Source organism: Leopardus geoffroyi, chromosome B4 (assembly GCF_018350155.1).
Source record: "Leopardus geoffroyi isolate Oge1 chromosome B4, O.geoffroyi_Oge1_pat1.0, whole genome shotgun sequence".
Lineage (NCBI taxonomy): Eukaryota > Metazoa > Chordata > Mammalia > Carnivora > Felidae > Leopardus > Leopardus geoffroyi.
Window position 1 is genome coordinate 79,416,155 of NC_059341.1, and position 18,421 is coordinate 79,434,575.

General features: G+C 43.0%; 1 protein-coding gene across 1 annotated transcript; it reads right to left on the bottom strand.

The window, feature by feature from the left end:
- Nucleotides 1-9,970: 9,970 nt before the first annotated feature.
- Nucleotides 9,971-16,631, bottom strand: KRT5 (keratin 5). The gene is made up of 9 exons (XM_045466125.1): nucleotides 15,974-16,631; nucleotides 14,923-15,137; nucleotides 14,068-14,128; nucleotides 13,862-13,957; nucleotides 13,107-13,271; nucleotides 12,592-12,717; nucleotides 12,134-12,354; nucleotides 11,127-11,161; nucleotides 9,971-10,662 (listed from the first exon to the last, which is right to left on the bottom strand). The coding sequence occupies exons 1-9, from the start codon at nucleotides 16,523-16,525 to the stop codon at nucleotides 10,340-10,342; spliced, it is 1,794 nt and encodes a 597-aa protein (XP_045322081.1). The 5' UTR covers nucleotides 16,526-16,631; the 3' UTR covers nucleotides 9,971-10,339.
- Nucleotides 16,632-18,421: the final 1,790 nt, after the last annotated feature.

Genomic DNA, 18,421 nt, shown 5'->3' on the forward strand with positions numbered 1-18,421 from the left:
TATCGAAACTTTCAAAATTGTATTACTTAGTTACTAGGCTGTTGTGAACATACAGTATGCACTAAACTGTAGGACTTCCCTTGTATTTCTCAAGGTTTATACACACGATTTTGGCAGAGAACACAGTGACAGGATCATATATCAGCAAAGGCGGAATGTCTAGTTAGGGATGAATACATTGGGTAATTAATTTATCCCCAATTCAGGATAATTTGGAGTAATTCTGACCCAAAAAACTCATCTCAAAATCAGCCGAGTCTTAGTGTGAATATGCTAGAGAGCAAACATAGCTCAAACGTTCTCCTCTGAGATTTCTTGGCATTTAGTGGCAACTTCATCTGTTAATCCTTTGTAATCTCACTTTAAGCCTAGGGTTGGGATTAGTGACAGATAAATATTCTGGCACAAGTCCATGGAATTTATGAGGCAAAGGAGACCTCAAGGGGATCTGATAAATTTAACTTCCTTCCCATTTTCCTCTGCCTTTTCCTCAGCTGCTTCCAGAAACAGCCGGACTTTTCCAAAAGGGCAAAGAAGAACATTCAATATGGGAATGCTTGGACCCTGTGGCAGAAACTGTTGATTGGGTAAATTAGATTCCATTCCCAATTCCCTTCTTTCTCTCCCATATCCACTATAGAAAATTTGAAGGGTGGAATATTCTTTCTTGTAAAATGTTTTTAAATTAATTGAGGCATAATTTACATACAGTGAAATGCACCGATCTTAAGTGTGGAGTTCAATCAAATTTGACAAATTCATGCACTTTCATAATCCATACAATATCAAGATAGAGAACATTTCCATTATTCTAGGACATTCCCTTGTGTCCTTTTTCCTATAATCCCGCTGTCCTGGGCAATAACTATTTTTGGATTTTTGCCACCTTGGATTAATGTGTTTATTTTAGAACTTTATATAAATGGAACCAAACAGTATACACTTTAAAAATACATATATTTATTTGTTATTATTTTATATATTTATATGTCATTTATATGTGTGCGTCTGGATTTTTTAAGCAGCAAAATGTTTCTGAGATTCATCCACATTGTTGTGATAGTTCATTGCTAATTAATAGTTCGTTCTTTTTTATTGCTGAGTGATGCGCCATTGTATGAATATACCACAGTTTCTTTAACCATTCTGACTGATAGGTTCCTAAAATATTTCCAGTTTATTACCATCTATAAAACAGTTAGTAACACACTCATGAGGCTTTGTGTGGACATATGTTTTCATTTTACGTAAATAAATGGCTACAAATAGAATTGCTGCATCAAGAGGGAATGTACGGCCAGCCCAGCCAGGCACATCTCACATGTACCCTTCCTCTACTCCTTCCCCCGACATGGTAAATACATTTTAGTTTTCCAAAATGATTGTACCATTCTTAAAAATATACTGTAAGTGCAGGTTTTTGTATGGACATAAGTTTTCAGCTCATTTGGGTAAATACGGAAGAGGGTGATTGTTGGATAATACGGTTAAGAGTGTGTTTAATTTTGTAAGAAACTGCCACACTGTCTCCAACATGGCTGTATCATTTTGTATTCCCGTTAACAATGAATGGAATTCTTGTTGCTCCACACCCTCCTCAGCATTTGGTGTTGTCAGAGTGTTGAATTTTCACTATTCTAAAAGGTGCGTAGTGGTATCTCATTGTTTTAATTTGCATTTCCTTAATGACATATGGTAGGGGCATCTTTTCATATGCTTATTTACCGTCTGTGTATCTTATTTACCATCTGTACCTGAGCTGTCTGTTAAGATCTTTGGTTTATTTTTTAATTGGGTTATTAGTTTTCTTATTGTTGGGTTTTCAGAGCTCTTTATATTTCAGACAACAGTCTTTTTTTTATTGGATATGTCTTTTGCAAATATTTTCTCACAGTCTGTGGCTTGACTTCTCATTCTCTTGTCAGTGTCTTTACAGAGCCATAGTTTTTAATTTTAATGAAGTCCAATTGATCAATTCTTTCTTTCATGAATCATGCCTTTGGTGTTGTATCTAAAAAGTCATTGCCAAGATTATCTAGATTTTCTCCTATTTTATCTTTTAGGGTTTTATAGTTTTGCATTTACATTTTAGTTTATGATGCGTTTTGAGTTAATTTTTGTGAAAAACATAAGGTCTGTATCTAGATTCACTTTTTGCTTATGGATGTCCAGTTGTTCCAGCACCATTTGTTGAAAAGACTGACTTTCCATTGTATATTGCCTATGTTGCTTTGTCAAAGACCTGTTGACTTTATTTGTACAAGTATACTTCTGGGATCTTTGTTCTATTCTGTTGATCTATTTATCTATTCCTTCACCAATAACACATGGTCTTCATTACCATAGCTTTATAGTAAGTCTTAAAGTTGGATGGTGTCAGTCCTCCAACTTTGTTTTTCTCCTTCAATATTATGTTGACAACTCCGGTTCTTTTGCCTCTTCATGTAAACTTTAGAATCAGTTTGTCAATATCCAAAAATAACTTGTGATTTTGATTGAGATTTCATTGAATCTATAGATGAAGTTAGGAAGAACTGACACCTTGAAATTTTTGAGTCTTTCTATTCATGAACATGGAATGTCTCTTCATTTATTTAGTTTTTTGATTTTGTTCATTAGAATTTTGTAGTTTTCCTCATATAGATCTTGTATACATTTTGTTAGATTTATTCCTAAGTAGTTCAGTTTTGGAGGTTCTAATGTAAATGGAGTTTGGTTTTTCATTTCAAATTTCAGTTATTCATTGCATATCCTGCAATCTTTCTATAATCACTTATTAATTCCAGGATTATTTTTTGTTAGTTCATTTGAATTTTCACATAAACAATTAAGTCTCCTGTGAACAAAGATAGTTTCATTTCTTCCTAGTCTATATACCTTTTATTTGCTTTTCTTGTCTTATTACATTAGCTAGGAACTCCAGTGCAATGTTGAAAAGGAGCAGTGAGAAGGGACATCCTTGCCTTGTTCCTGATCTTAGTGGAAAAGCTTCTAGTTTCTCACCATTAACTGTGATGTTAGTTGTAGATTTTTTTGTAGATGTTCTTTATCAAGTTGAGGAAGTTACCCTCTATTTCTAGCTTGCTGAGAGTTTTTAATCTTAAATGGTGGAGGATTCTGTCAAATGCTTTTTCTGCATCTACTGACATTATCATGTGATTTTCTTCTATAGTCTGTTGATGCGATGAATTACAGTCCTTGATTTTTGGATAATTATCCAGCCTTACATATCTAGAATAAGTCCCACTTGCTTATGGTCTATAATTCTTTTTGTTATAATCCAACTTGTTAATATTTTTCTGAGGATTTTTGAGTCCATGTTTATGAGAGATTTTGATTTATAGTTTTCTTATTTTGTAATGTCTTTGTCTGGTTTTGATATGAAGACAACGCTGGCCTCGTAGAATGAGTTAGGAAGTATTTTTTCTGCTTCTTTCTACTGGAAGACACTGTGGAGAATTGGTATAATTTCTTCCTTAAACATTTCATAGAATTCACTAGTGAACCAATCTGGGCCTGATGTTTTTATTTTGGAAGATTATGAATTGTTGATTCAGTTACTTTAATAGGTAGACGATTATTGACATTGTCTATCTCTTCTTATGTGAATTTTGGCAGGTTGTGTCTTTCAAGAAATTGCTCCATTTCATCTGGGTTATAAAATTTGTGGACATAGGGTTGTTCATAGTATTCTTTTATTATCTTTTTAATGTCCATGGGATCCATAGTGATGTCCACTCATTCATTTCTGATATTAGTAACTTGTGTCTTTTCTCTTTTTTTTCTCCTCAGTTAGGCTGGCTGGAGCATATTAATTTTATTGAACTTTTCAAAGAACGAGATTTTGGTTTCATTGAGTTTTTTTTTTTCTATTAATTTGTTGCTTTTACTTCATTTATTTCTGCTATAGTTTTTATTATTTATTTTCTTCTGCTTACTTTGAAACTAATTTGCTCTTCTTTTTCTACTTTCTAAAGGTAGAAGCTTAGATTATTGATTTTTAGTTGGTTCTTCTTTTCTAACGTATGCATTCAGTTCTTTCTATGCACTGCTTTTGCAGCATCCCACAAATTTGGTAAGTTGTATTTTTATTTTCACTTAGTTCAAATTATTTTTAAAATTTCTCCTGATATTTGTTCTTTGACTTTTGTGTTATTTAGAAGTGCGTTGTTTAATTTCCTCATAATTGGGGATTTTTCAGTTATTTTTCTGTCATTCATTTCTGATTTACTTCCGCTGTGGTTTGAAAGCATAGATTGTATGATTTCTATTCTTTCTATCCTGCCAGTTTCATGTAAGCTTGAGAAGAATGTGTATTCTGCTGCTGTTGGATGAAGTATTTGATAGATGTCAATTATATCCAGATGACTGATGGTGCTGAGTTCAATTATGTCCTTACTGATTTTCTGCCTACTAGATCTCTCAATTAATAATAGACGGTTGTTAAAGTCAACAACTACAATAGTAGAGTCATCTGTTTCTCTATGTCATTTATCAGTTTTTGCTTCATGTATTTTGATGCTCTGTTGTTGGGCGCATACACATTAAGGATTGTAATATCTTCTTGGGGAATTTATCCCTTTATCTCCTCTTCTCTCTGCCCCTCTCCCTGCTTGCATTCTCCCCCCCCCAAAATAAATAAACAAACATTTTAAATAAATAAATAAACAATCATTTTCTCTTTCACATATAGGACAATATAATACAGCTAAAATTGAGTTTTGTTTATGATCTGAATTAAGACTCATGATACATTTTTTTTTGCCACATGGAGAGTCAACTGACTTTGTAGTATTTGTTGTGCAAAACCACTCTTTCCTGATTGCACTGCAATGGCAACATTGTCATAAATCAAGTGAGTCCTTATGTGGTTTGTTTCTAGATTCCATATATTGTTCCACTGGTCCATTTTTCAGTCATTTTCACAACACTACACTCTTATTTAGTATATTTTTATAAAAGTCTCAATATCTGGAACTATAAGAACTTTGTCTTTTTCAAGTTTTTTTTTTTTTACTATTTTAGATTTTTTTCATTTCCATACAAATTTTAGAATAGGTTTATCAATTTCCCCAAAATACCAGCTGAAATTTGATTGAAATTGCTTTGTTTTTTGTTTGTTTGTTTTATTTAAATTCAAGTTAGTTAACATACAGTGTAGTCTTGGTTTCAGGTGTAGAACCCAGTGATTCATCTCTTACATACGAAACCCAGTGCTCATCCCCAAAAGTGCCCTCCTTAGTGCCCATCACCCATTTAACCCATCCCTCTACCCACCTTCCTTCCAGAAACCCTCAGTTTGTTCTCTGTATTTAAGAGTCTTTTATGGTTCGCCTCCCTCTCTGTTTTTATCTTATTTTCCTTTACATTCCCATTTGTTCATCTGTTGTGTTTCTCAAATTCCACATATGAGTGAAGTCATAAGATATCTGTCTTTCTCTGAATGACTTATTTCCCTTAGCATAATACCCTCTAGTTCTATCCATGTTGTTGCAAATGGCAAGATTTCATTCTTTTTCATTGCTGAGTAGTACTCCTTTGTGTACACACACACACACACACACACATATATATATCTATATATATATATATATCACATCTTCTTTATCCATTCATCAGTTGATGGACATTTGTGCTCTTTCCATAATTTCACTATTGTTGATTTTGAATCCATAGTTAAATTAGGGTAAATTGACACATTTACAATAATGAGTTTGCCAATCCATGAATACTGTATATACCTTGCTTTATTAGTTTTTAGTCATTTTCAATAAGGTTTTGTAGTTTTCTGTGTATAAGTTTTGCATATCTTTATTCTTATGTAACAGATATTTTTGATGCTACTAAAAATGGGATCTTCTAAATTTTGTTTTCTAATTGTTTTTTGCTAATATATAGAAATACAATTGATTTTATATTAATTTTATGGTAACCTTGATAAATTCACTCATTAATTCTAATAGCTTGAAGAATCTTTTGATTTTCTGCATACATAACCATGTAATATGCGAATAAGTGCAGTGTTGGTGTTAGTGTTGCTTTTGTTGTTGTTTTTCACTCCAATATTTAAGTTGTTTATTTCCTTGTCTTGCCTTATTGCACTGGCTATGATCACCAGTATAATGTTGAATAATTGTGGTGATCATAGCTATCCTTGTCTCCTTCCTGGTGTCAATGAGAAAGTTTTGATCATTCAGTATTAAGTATAATATTTGCTGTCTGTTTTGTATATGTTCATGGGGCAAAGGAGACCATTTGATTTCTCTTTTTATTCTGTTAATGTTAATGTTGTACATTATATAATTGTGGTGGGTTTTTTTAATGTTGAGCCACCCTTACTATAATGACATTTGACAGCTTCTAAGCCCCCTATACATCCCTCTTCCCCTTTTCCCACATCTGAGAAAACTGATAAGAAAGAAGTCTTGATGTTCCTTCCCTTTTTTGTGACTAGTGGGAACTTCAAGCCATATGTGGGAATCCTCAGCCTGGCCTAATGCCTAGCCACCATAAAAACCCTACTCCATCTCCATTCCTTGCTCTTTCAAGCCATATTTGAGCCAGTTTAGGAAGCCTTCCCTTCTCTCCCTCAGAAAGCCTTATTATGTGAGTAATATATTTTCATGCCATCCTGGTGTGTATGTGTATTGTCATCAGTATCAATAGTTGAATCAAATTTTGAGTGGTGACCCATCCTGCCTCGGTAGGGTGGCTATAATAATTGGTACTGTGAGCAGGATGTCTAGATGATGACTGTTACCACTGAGATCCTTCTTTTCTTGCTTTGTCTTGCAGTATAGCTCTGCCATCTACTTGTAACCATACAATTTGAGCTATTGCATTTTATCTAGTGGTTCTTTGAGTTGTGTTGCTGCCTGTTTTCAAACTTGCACTTTGAGCTGTATTGCTTTGTGTTACATCTACTGAGTTCTAGGCATCTGTTATAGACTTAACTGACCTATGCAGAAGTTTCAATAATCATCATTTAAAGACAAGAGTATGGGACTGGGGATGACCTCCTTAAAATGACATTAGGCCATGCACTCAGCTCAGACTTATCTGTGTGTCTCATATTGAATTGTGTTCTCAATTCTCCCATAAACAATGCCTGACACTAACATTGAGGGAATGACTCTTACCCTGTGATCATTAGTGTGTGTCTCAAGCAGGTATTAGTCTCCATTCTGTGAAGTGCTCAAAGGAAAGATCAATATATGGTCCCATCAAGGACCTGTGCAATATATGGTCCCATCACGTGATCACCCATGTGGAGAAAGAACAGTTACTATATGGCATGCTGAGGCCAGACTCTGAAAGGCAGATGGTTTACTAGGACCCTGCAAAATGCCTTTGCTGCTGTCGCTGCTTCCCATGCCCTTATTGCCAAAAAAGGTCCTCATCCTTAGGTCCATATAGGGGTACACACATATGTTATAGCTGTGACACAACTGTGATTCAACTATTTCCATGAGGGAATCCCCTCTGGAGGAAGAAATGTATAGACATGAGGAAGGTAGAGAAAAAATCCCTCTTCCCCAAGTACATCGAATAAGCACAGTGAAGAAAAAGAGAGAGAGAGAATGGGAGGGAGAAAGAAAAGGAAGGAGGAAAGGAGGGAGGGAGGGAAGGAAGGAAGGAAGGCAGGAAGGAAGGGAAGGAGGGAGGGAGAACGGGAGGGAGAGAAGAAGAAGAAAAAGCAAAAGAAGTAGAAGATGAAAGAAAGAATGGAATGTAAGAGAGAAATCTAGAAACAGGGAAGAAACAAAGAACTGAAACACAATCTGATGCCATTGGAAAATCAAAACTTACTAAGAGAATTTATGCATCAAAAAGATTTTTTTAATTTTTTTAAATTTTTTATTTTTTTCAATATATGAAATTTATTGTCAAATTGGTTTCCATACAACACCCAGTGCTCATCCCAAGAGGTGCCCTCCTCAATACCCATCACCCACCCTCCTCTCCCTCCCACCCCTCATCAACCCTCAGTTCTCAGTTTTTAAGAGTCTCTTATGCTTTGGCTCTCTCCCACTCTAACCTCTTTTTTTTTCCTTCCCCTCCCCCATGGGTTTCTGTTAAGTTTCTCAGGATCCACACAAGAGTGAAACCATATGGTATCTGTCTTTCTCTGCATGGCTTATTTCACTTAGCATCACACTCTCCAGTTCCATCCACGTTGCTACAAAGGGCCATATTTCATTCTTTCTCATTGTCACGTAGTACTCCATTGTGTATATAAACCACAATTTCTTTATCCATTCATCAGTTGATGGACATTTAGGCTCTTTCCATAATTTGGCTATTGTTGAGAGTGCTGCTCTAAACATTGGGGTACAAGTGCCCCTATGCATCAGCACTCCTGTATCCCTTGGGTAAATTCCTAGCAGTGCTACTGCTGGGTCATAGGGTAGGTCTATTTTTAATTTTTTGATTAATTTTTTCTATTTTTATGTTTTCCAGAGTGGCTGCACCAATTTGCATTCCCACCAACAGTGCAAGAGGGTTCCCAAAAAAGATTTTTAAAAAGGGCATGGATTGGCTTTGTGCCTCTATCATATAGGTTCTAAATTAGCTTTAACATCTGAAATACACCAATTGGCAAATCTTCATGATCTTAATCCATACTGGAAGTCAAATTACACTTATGCCTCAGATCTCACTAAATTTAAACAAGGTACCCCTATAATCATGGGAGAGTTATTGAACCCAAAATAGAGAACAGATAGGCATGCCTCACCTTAATTAATCAGAGCTACTGACTTGCCTAAATTTCATCTATAGCCCCCTAAAACCTCTCACAGTGGTCATGCACATTCAAACAAACTAAAATTAAATTAAGCCCTTGACACTTACACATTGGCTTGACAAAATGGGGTTCCGTAAACCTTCCCCTCTATGCTCCAATGTAAATTAGAACAAGTCCTTCAAAGAGTGAAACCCATTATATGGGATCTGTTTAGAGAAGAGGGATTATGCTTACTGGTTCTCCATTCAAAAATCCAATTTGGCTTGGTTTTAAAGTTGGAAAGAATAAAGGTACCCCATAGTGGATTACCACAACCTTAGTGTCATGGCCACACCCATTAAGGCCCCCTACTAATATTAATGAAATTGCTGACTCTATCCAATCAGCAACTGGTAAAGACTTTGCTTTCATGGATTTGGCCAACAATATTCTGTTCAATACCCATTCCCACAGTCTTTCATTCATAGTTTGCCTTCACCCCTGAAGGGGGACAACACATCTTTGACTCAGATGCTCAGGGAATGCCTCCTTAACCCTGCATTGCACACAATCTTTGCAGGCAAGATCTTAAATGTATGTGACTTTCTCTAGGAGCACAAGTATGATATTACACTGATGAACCCTCCTCTGAAAAAATCACTGGACACGTGCATTCAGGACATGCAAATACGAAGCAGCTCACAAAAAAAAAAAAGAGGATGGGCCACTGCTGCACACATAGTGCAAGTTCCTGCCATCTCAGTTAAATACTTCAAATTATCTGGTAATACAAAGGCCACACGGACACTGTCAAGAAATAGCTATTGACCCTTTTAGCACTTACAATACTAGAACAGGCTTAATGTCTTTTAGGCTTTTTTGAGTTCTGAAGGCAGCATATTCCTTATTTACAAATCTCACTTAAGCCCATTTCTGCTATTACTTACAAATCAGCCCACCCTGAATCAGGCCCCTCCCAACAAAAGGCTCTAAAATCTGTCCAAATTGCAATACAGTGGACATTACCATTTATGCCCTTCAGAGACTCCTTCATTTTAGAGGCTTTAGCAACCTCCTCTTCTGCCTCTTGCAGTCTCTGGACCACTCATGATGGCCACTGTGCCTTCAAGGTCATTCCATTCTCCCCGTGAATCATCAGAGGAGCCAATCACATCTGGACAGACTGCCCCTCATGGGGTCTCTAAGCTGGTTGTAAGCCTTGAAAAAACAATTCTGCACGACAGCTTATATTATAAAAGCATTTTTTATTTGAACACACTCTGGAGGTAGTCAGAACAAGAACAAAATTTGGGCTTAGGATGGGGACCCTGTTCGGAAAGATTTAGATACCAGAAAACTTTGGATTCTTCTCACATCAAGGACCATGCTATAGAGACCTAGAGGCTGATTTGAAGCAGAACATAGAATCATGACATGGGAGACTAGAGACTGGCGAGTGGACCCTTCCAGAAACCAAAGAATGCAGTTCTGCAATATGCTTTCTCTAGACTACGCTCCAGAAAAAGAAAAATTTTGGCTTGGCAACCACCTGGAAGAGGCGGTCAGCACAGGTCTGGTGGCTGCACTTGAGAGGCAGTGACTTGCGGCAGGCTCTTAGCTCTTGAAGCTCTTCCGGGAAGAAGAGGTGGTGGAGACAAACTTGACACTGGAGCTGCTGCCCCCACCACTGCCAAAGCCCACCCCCAGGCTTCGGCCACTGCCTGCACTGAAGCCAGAGCCCCCCACACTGAGCCCACCACCGAGGCCAACGCCTCCACTGCTGCTGGAGTAGTAGCTCCCACCGCCACCTCCTCCAAGACCACCGCCAAGACCACCGCCAAGACCACCGCCAAGACCACCGCCAAGACCTCCACCAAGGCCACTGCCAAAGCCACTGCCGCCTCCGTAGGCAGAGGACACGCTGTTGGTGATGACAGCTGCAGAGAAAGGGGAGAGAACTTGGTAAGACCAGCTGGCTTGATTGATCCTACACGTCCAAATTATTTGATACTGCTAATGTTAGCACTGTACCTGGCCCCTTTCACAAAGTAGCAAAGGAAGGCCCAGAACTAATCTGTTTAGTTAAGTCCCTAACAGACAGTTGGTGAGCATAGAAGGCAAGGGATGGTGCTAAGTCTTCAGCAGGTAAGGACAACAACAGGGAAAGGTTACAAGATGTGTAAGATATAGGGCCATACCCTTTAAGAAACAAGACATGCGCCATGTTGGTTCATGTCTCAGTCTGTGTTCTTTCCCCTCTACCACCTGCTTCCCACTAAGTGTATTAAATACATCATATATTGGGATGGGAGTTACTAGTATCTAGAAATAGTAGGATTTTGACTTGGTGCAAAATACCCCATGTTATCATCATTGTTAATGTCTGTTCAACTTTACTTACAGATATTGACTGGTCCAACTCCTTCTCCACTCAGTCTAAAAGGAGAAAAATTAAAGTCAGAGTTTAAAACTCCCCAAAAGACAGTAGTAGTCCATGTGGATAATTCCCATAGTCATGTTTAGAGCTTGTTTTACAAACAAGGAGACTGGGGGCGCCTGGGTGGCTCAGTCGGTTGAGCGTCCGACTTCGGCTCAGGTCACGATCTCGCGGTCCGCGAGTTCGAGCTCCGCGTCGGGCTCTGGGCTTATGGCTCAGAGCCTGGAGCCTGCTTCCGATTCTGTGTCTCCCTCTCTCTCTGCCCCTCCCCCGTTCATGCTCTGTCTCTCTCTGTTTCAAAAATAAATAAAACGTTAAAAAAAAAAAAAAAACAAAAACAAGGAGACTGCATGCCCAAAGCTGCTTAAATCAGAGAAAGAGATAGCCCTCTAGAGTTACTTCCAATGAAGAGGTGTTGACCTAAAAACAGGTTATGGGAGGAAGATTGTAATTCACATTCTCCTCCACCCATTATACTGAAACTATGAGTAAGAGGCTGTGGGAAATATAATATATATGAAGCAGTTTTGGCCTGGTAGGAGCTGACATTCTCTGAGGGGACTTGGCATGGACAGAAATACTTCTAACAGGAAGGACACAGTGGATAGTGTCCGAAGATTGCAGAAAACGGGGTAGTTTGAGAATCCAAATGCAAGTGCATTCAAGTCAGCTGGAGTAATCATGAAACGCTTCCTGAAGAAAAGATACTTGAAGAATGAGGAAGATATTTGTTGAGTTGCTTAGCTGTTTGAAAGAGAGGAATCTGATCCTGGGAACAGGGTCAGAAACATTGTATAGGTCAGCTGTATGCCTCGGTGTCAGATTGAAACTGGATTAGTGAAGAATAATTATCATGCACAAGACAGTGGTCACTTGTTTGTGTGATTTACACCCCGTAGTGGAGGAGAAGCTTCATATTATCAAATGTGAGACCATCCTGAGCTTGTGAAGTGAGTCATTACGTTGCCCACCTGCACTCCTCGCCCTCCAGCAGCTTCCTGTAGGTGGCAATCTCCACATCCAGGGCCAGCTTGGTGTTCATGAGCTCCTGGTACTCCCTGAGCAGCCGGGCCATGTCCTGCTTGGCCTTTTGCAGAGCATCCTCCAGCTCGGCCAGCTTGTGCTTGGCGTCCTTGAGGGCCAGCTCCCCACGTTGCTCAGCATCAGCAATGGCGTTCTGCAGATTGGCACACTACGGAGGGAAAGAAGAGAGTGGGGACTCTTTAGTAGCTGAGCTAGGCCTGAGGTATCTCATTCTGAGATTCCAGGGAGAAGCCAGTACATTTGTCCTGGTCATTGTGGATTGTAGAACATTGAAATGCTGGTACTTGTCCCAGCTCTGTGCGCGCGCGCGCGCGTGTGTGTGTGTGTGTGTGTGTTTATAAAAAGTAAAACAAAACCAAACAGAGGTCTCCCAACCTCTCCCTACCTGCTTCTTGACATTGTCAATCTCAGCTCTCAGCCTCTGGATCATCCGGTTCATCTCAGAGATCTCTTGCTTGGTGTTGCGGAGATCATCCCCGTGCCGGCCTGCTGTCTGCTGCAGCTCTTCATACTGATGCCACCAGAAAAGAGGAAAGATCCCAATCATAGGAGGGCGGAAACATTTTCCCAGAGCTCACAGGTAGGAGCTACCAAGGTGGCAAGTAGTGTAGTTGTCTGGGGCCTGGTGCTAGTTTCAGCTTTGTCCAGGTGGACCTGGTCTTAGATCATTTTCCCTTTAGCGCCTTTGCTTTCACAGAGACGTAGGTGTGGGATTCAGAATGAGATTCTCCTTAAGGTTCTTGAATTTATGTGGAAAATACATGCATAATTGTTCCCATAAGTCATCCAAAGAGGCCTCAGCAGGTTTCAGAAGCCCCACCCTCAGCATTTTGTCAATGACCTGGAATCCTAGACACGTGTGCATCCCCTCACTCAGGATACATTCACCACAGCACCCACCTTGGTCTGGTACCAGGACTCAGCTTCTGTCCGACTGCGGTTAGCAATCTCCTCATATTGGGCTTTGACCTCAGAGATGATGCTGTCCAGGTCCAGGTTCCGGTTGTTGTCCATGGACAGGACCACAGAAGTGTCTGAGACATGCGTCTGCATCTGGGACAGCTCCTGTGGGGAGATTTGAAGTCAGCATTAATATCAGTTCCATTCAAATCTTCCATTCACTGTGGCATGTCAGCTTGAGAAAAGAAATAAAACACCTACATCAAAAATTTAGATAAGTTAATAAACGATCCAAATCATGACTCCATCTACTTAAAAAAAAAAAAAAAACTTTAAAAACTCTGAACCTCCAATAAACCCGCATCATGTAACTTCTCAGACTCACATCTTCTTGGGTCATACTTTATTTTAAAAGAATCTAGCTGTGTGGTCTGCATGCTGGGAGAAAACAGAGAGGGGGTGGCACTCCTGCGAGGGGAGGTGGCCAGAAAAAGAATATTTGTACCTCTAATAACTCACTCCAAACCTCACTCTGCAAAATGAACTGTGGAAGAGGTCTTTTGCTTTAAATTTGACTTTCTTTTTTTTAAAGTGTTGGCTTCATAAGTGACAAAGTGTGAGTAGTACCAAGAGGGAAGGAGAGACAGAGATGTGTCCACAGCCTGGGAATCACTGAGGTCAATCCTGGAGCCCCTAATTCTTGGTGATGTCCCAGTGGCCATGTCTCTGGGTCCCAAATAGGGGGCATTTCTTACCGCCTCAAAGAACATCTTCATGAAGTTGATCTCGTCCATTAGGGCATCGACCTTGGCCTCCAGCTCCACCTTATTCATGTAGGCAGCATCCACGTCCTAGAGAAACAGGGATGGTTGGCACCACACCCGATTTTTACCCTGACATAAATGAATGACACCATAAGACAGCATAGCCATAGGCTATAGGCTGTCTTCTACCCACGCACCTTCTTCAGCATCACAAACTCATTCTCAGCAGTGGTACGCTTGTTGATTTCATCTTCGTACCTGGTGGTAAAAAGGATGGGAAGTGCTGATCAGGAGATGAGGGACAGGTAAGGCCTGGGGTCTTTACTGCATGAAGACAACTGTGAGCCTGCCTTCCCTCTAGGAAGGGTCTTCTCGCATCATGAGGGCAGAGAGTGGGGGAGCACTGGTGGTCTGAACCCCTGGGCAAGGTCCTCACCCATAAGGATATCGGTTTTTCTGTAACTGCCTACCAGATAATCTTTATATTATCGCTACAATTCAGTGGTATCAGGAATATTCCTGGAAAGAAGCTATGCTGTTTCTCCCCAACTCCACCTCTAGTCAATTTCCCTACTGCTTTTTTTTTTTTTTTTCCAGCTTTCATGGCCTTGTGAAAAAACAAACCAAAAACTACCAACCCAGCTGCTTGTTCACAAGGACTAAAGAAATTATTTGAGCCACTTAGGTTGGGTTATGTCCTCAGTTCCTGCTTTGGGGGCCACCCATCAGAAAGCCCATGTTGTATCCTTCCAGTGTCCTGGGGAGAAAAGCCCCAAAGAGCAAGGATTCCATGATGTTTATTTCGCCAGGTGGTACCAAGGGCACTGAGCTTGCTGCTTTGGCTGGTGGCTAAGTGCCTTACCAATGGACTGAACTTGGGCCTGGCACTTTCTAAACACGGGCTGGATTTTTTCCCTAGTACTTCAGGTGTCCATGGAAAGGTATACCCATCTAGCCCGTGGGGAAAGCATAAGGGGCAGGCAGTCTGGTTATGAAGGGCATCTGGTGCCAAGAAGACACCACCCGCCCCATCTCTGCTCCCCACAACCCACTTGTTCTTGAAGTCTTCCACCAGGTCCTGCATGTTCCTCAGCTCTGAGTCCAGGCGGCCCCTCTCCCCCAGGATGCTGTCCAGCTGTCTCCTGAGGTTGTTGATGTACTGCTCAAACAAGGGCTCCAGGTTCTGCCTCACGGTCTTGGTGCCCTGCTCCTGGAGCAGAGTCCACTTGGTGTCCAGGACCTTGTTCTGTTGTTCCAGGAACCGCACCTGGAGAAGGCAGAGGGTGAAGGTGGAGAAAGTTGAATTGCGTGTCTCAATGGTCAGTTCGCCAGTTTTCCTCCCGTTTCATGCTGCCCCCCCCCCCGCCCCCACCACCTCACCATGAGCCACCATGCCTGGCCCTGGGCCCCAGGAGGGGAGGTCCAGAGTGAGGTGCCCAACCTCACTGTTCTATGGGAGACAGGACACACAGCCTGCACCGTGGGCACAGCTGGGTGGTGCATGGCCTGGTGCAGTGGTGGCTGTGAAGCTACTCAGATTACTGCCCGATGAACTCATCTACTTTTCTATTCAATCAGCCCTGTTACGTGAAGCATAGAATTCATCTCTCTGTCCCGCAGGAATCAAGGAGCCCTTTCGGGGTAATCTCTGAAGAGGAAGAAATAGAAGCAGTAAGACCCGCTCTTCTATGCTGCCAGTCTAAGAAAATGGGCCACAAATCCAGCACACAGAAAAAACGATAACAGACGCCTATGCAGGTATTTGCACAAAGTCAGAAAACCTCCCTTCTTCCCCCTTTCTTTGGCATTTATATACACACTCATATTGTTTTTTTCTTTTTTTTTTTTTTTTTAATTTTTTTTTTCAACGTTTATTTATTTTTGGGACAGAGAGAGACAGAGCATGAACGGGGGTGGGGCAGAGAGAGAGGGAGACACAGAATCGGAAACAGGCTCCAGGCTCTGAGCCATCAGCCCAGAGCCTGATGCGGGGCTCGAACCCACGGACCGTGAGATCGTGACCTGGCTGAAGTCGGACGCTTAACCGACTGCGCCACCCAGGCGCCCCTCATATTGTTTTTTTCAAAAAGGACCCCGGCTCACCTTGTCGATGAAGGAGGCGAACTTGTTGTTGAGGGTCTTGATCTGCTCCCGCTCCTCAGTCCTCACCCGCTGGATGGTGGGGTCGATTTGCAGGTTGAGGGGAGTCAGGAGACTCTGGTTGACGGTGACCTCTTGGATGCCTCCGGGGGGGCACACAGGGAAGCCAGGGCCACCAAAGCCACCTCCAAAGCCAGCGCCGCCACCGAGCCCAAAGCCGCCACCGGCTCCACCGCCAAAACCAAATCCGCTCCCGGCTCCACCTCCGAAGCCATAGCCGCCTCCAGCACCTGCACCAAATCGGTTCCTGAAGCTGCCACCACTGGTGCTGATGGAGATCCTCTTGGAGCCTCCCAGGTTGTAGAGGCTCCGGCTGCCATAGCCACCGGCTCCACAAGCACCCCCTAGGCTGACCCTGCCGAAGCCGCCACCGCCACCCCCGGACCGGGACACGGAGGTGAAACTGGTGCGGGAGACAGACGGGGTAATGGCAGAGGCAGCGCTAAAGCTACGGCCGCCCCCACTCCGGAAGGATACACTCGACTGGCGAGACATGATGGCTTGTTCCTGGCGGAGCAAGAGTACCGGGCACCAGGGGGTCGGGAAGTGCTGACGAGAACAGAGCTCAGCAGGACGCAGAAGGCGGCTCTGTTACCCAGGAACTTTAATCCCCCCTTTTTATCCTCTAGGACTGGGTTGGGCGGGCGAACTGTCGAGCTGTGAATGATGAAGTGGGCTGGGCATGCCTGGGGGGCAGCTGTGAGCTCACCGTCACACCTGCACAGTGGTGGGGGGTGCAAACGCTTGCTTCCTGGCAGGCTGTGCTCAGTTAGGAATAACCTTGCCTTGCAGCGCTGATGTCTTGGCAGAAAGCTGGCAATGCTGCCAGCCAGTGTCTCTTCGCCATGGGGGCCCGGGGCTGTGAGCACCAAGAAGGGCACCAGAAAGTAGGGGGGCATTTGGCCGCTATCCTAAGGGGTCCTTACAGGACCAGGGATACTGTCAACCATCTCAGCCCTGTGTACACAGTTCACGAACTGGAGGAAAGTGAGTCCCCACTGGCAGGGAACTGCTTTTTTTACTCTTTTAGGCAGGAGGTTGCTGCAGGGATTTGGGCAGTTGGAAGGGCATCTGTGGCCTCAGAGCTCAGCTACGTGCTGGAGGGGAAAATAGACTTCTGTCCTTTGCCGCACAATTTGCTTTCTTGGGGGAGGCCGAGTTAGCATCCCAGAGCCCACCGGGCAGGTTCTCTGGCAACGTCTGCACCAGAAAGGCTCCCCAAGCCCCAGGCTCCAGAAACAGAGAATGTAGGGTGTCCTCAGCCCCTGGTCTAGACCTCTTTGCGCCTGCAGGGGCAGGCCTGTCGCTCCATAGCTCCTCCTGATTCGAGATTTTCTGTAGCTTTGACCTTTCCCCTTGCTCTTCGGCCTGGGCAGGACCCCATGAGGGCTTAGCAAACCCAAGGGGCCCATGCAATCCCTCACAAGAGGTCCCTAGACTCAGCCTGGCAGTCACGTCTCTCTTCAGAGGGAGCTGCTCTGCCCGTCCCCCTCCCCTCAGCCCCCCAGGTGTGTTCCAGCAAGCCCTCAGTTATTCCACTAGGGAAGAAATGAGTCATCGTATCTGTTGATACAGGCTGAAGGCTGCCACAAACACATACCTGCAGGAGCTTCTAATCTCATCAGGAACATGTTGAGAATCTGTCGGCCTGTTATAACGGCGAACCACCCCGTTGCAAGCAGCGGGGACTACTGTGGTTTCTCTAAGCGCCAGCCCAAAGTTTCCTTGAGGGCCAGGGGAACAGAAAATGGAATCCCACGACTATGGATTGTCCTGCCAGATAGGCCAGGCGGAGCAGATTTGGGGGGGGGGGGGCAGGCATAGCTGTCTGCCACAGTCACTTTAGACAGGACCCCTGCAAGTCCCCTCTGCTGTGCTTGCCCAGGGGGGCTGTGGCACCGCATGGAGGAGAGGGGGTCTGCTTAGGCTTAGCAAGTGTCTGTCTTAAACCACACCCCTCCTTTGGCCGCAGACCTGAGTGGGATCACCTCTCGGCCTCCTCCAAACAGAAGCAGGACTCTGAGTCAGCATAGCACTGGGTGATTAAGAGCTGGGGCAGGGTGGGGGGCACCCCTGGGCTGGGGCTGGAAGTCGGGGATGGACTGAGAGCCTCAGGGCTGAGGGGCTACATTCACAGGAGTAAAGGAAGGCGGACCCAGCCCAGGCTCAAGAATCTCTAGTCAGGCCTGCAGTTCGCTACGGGGAAGCCGGAGCTGTGGGAAAATGACTCTGAGCTGCTGGGAATCAGCTAAGATGTGCTCGTTCACCAGAGGGCTGTGATGAGCAAGCAGTGGACAGGTAAATCCAGACAGACAGACCGATGGCCAGAGCTCGCCTCACGGGTCTTGGGCAATGAGGTTTGGGTTGCCTCCCCTGCCTGGAGAATTCCTG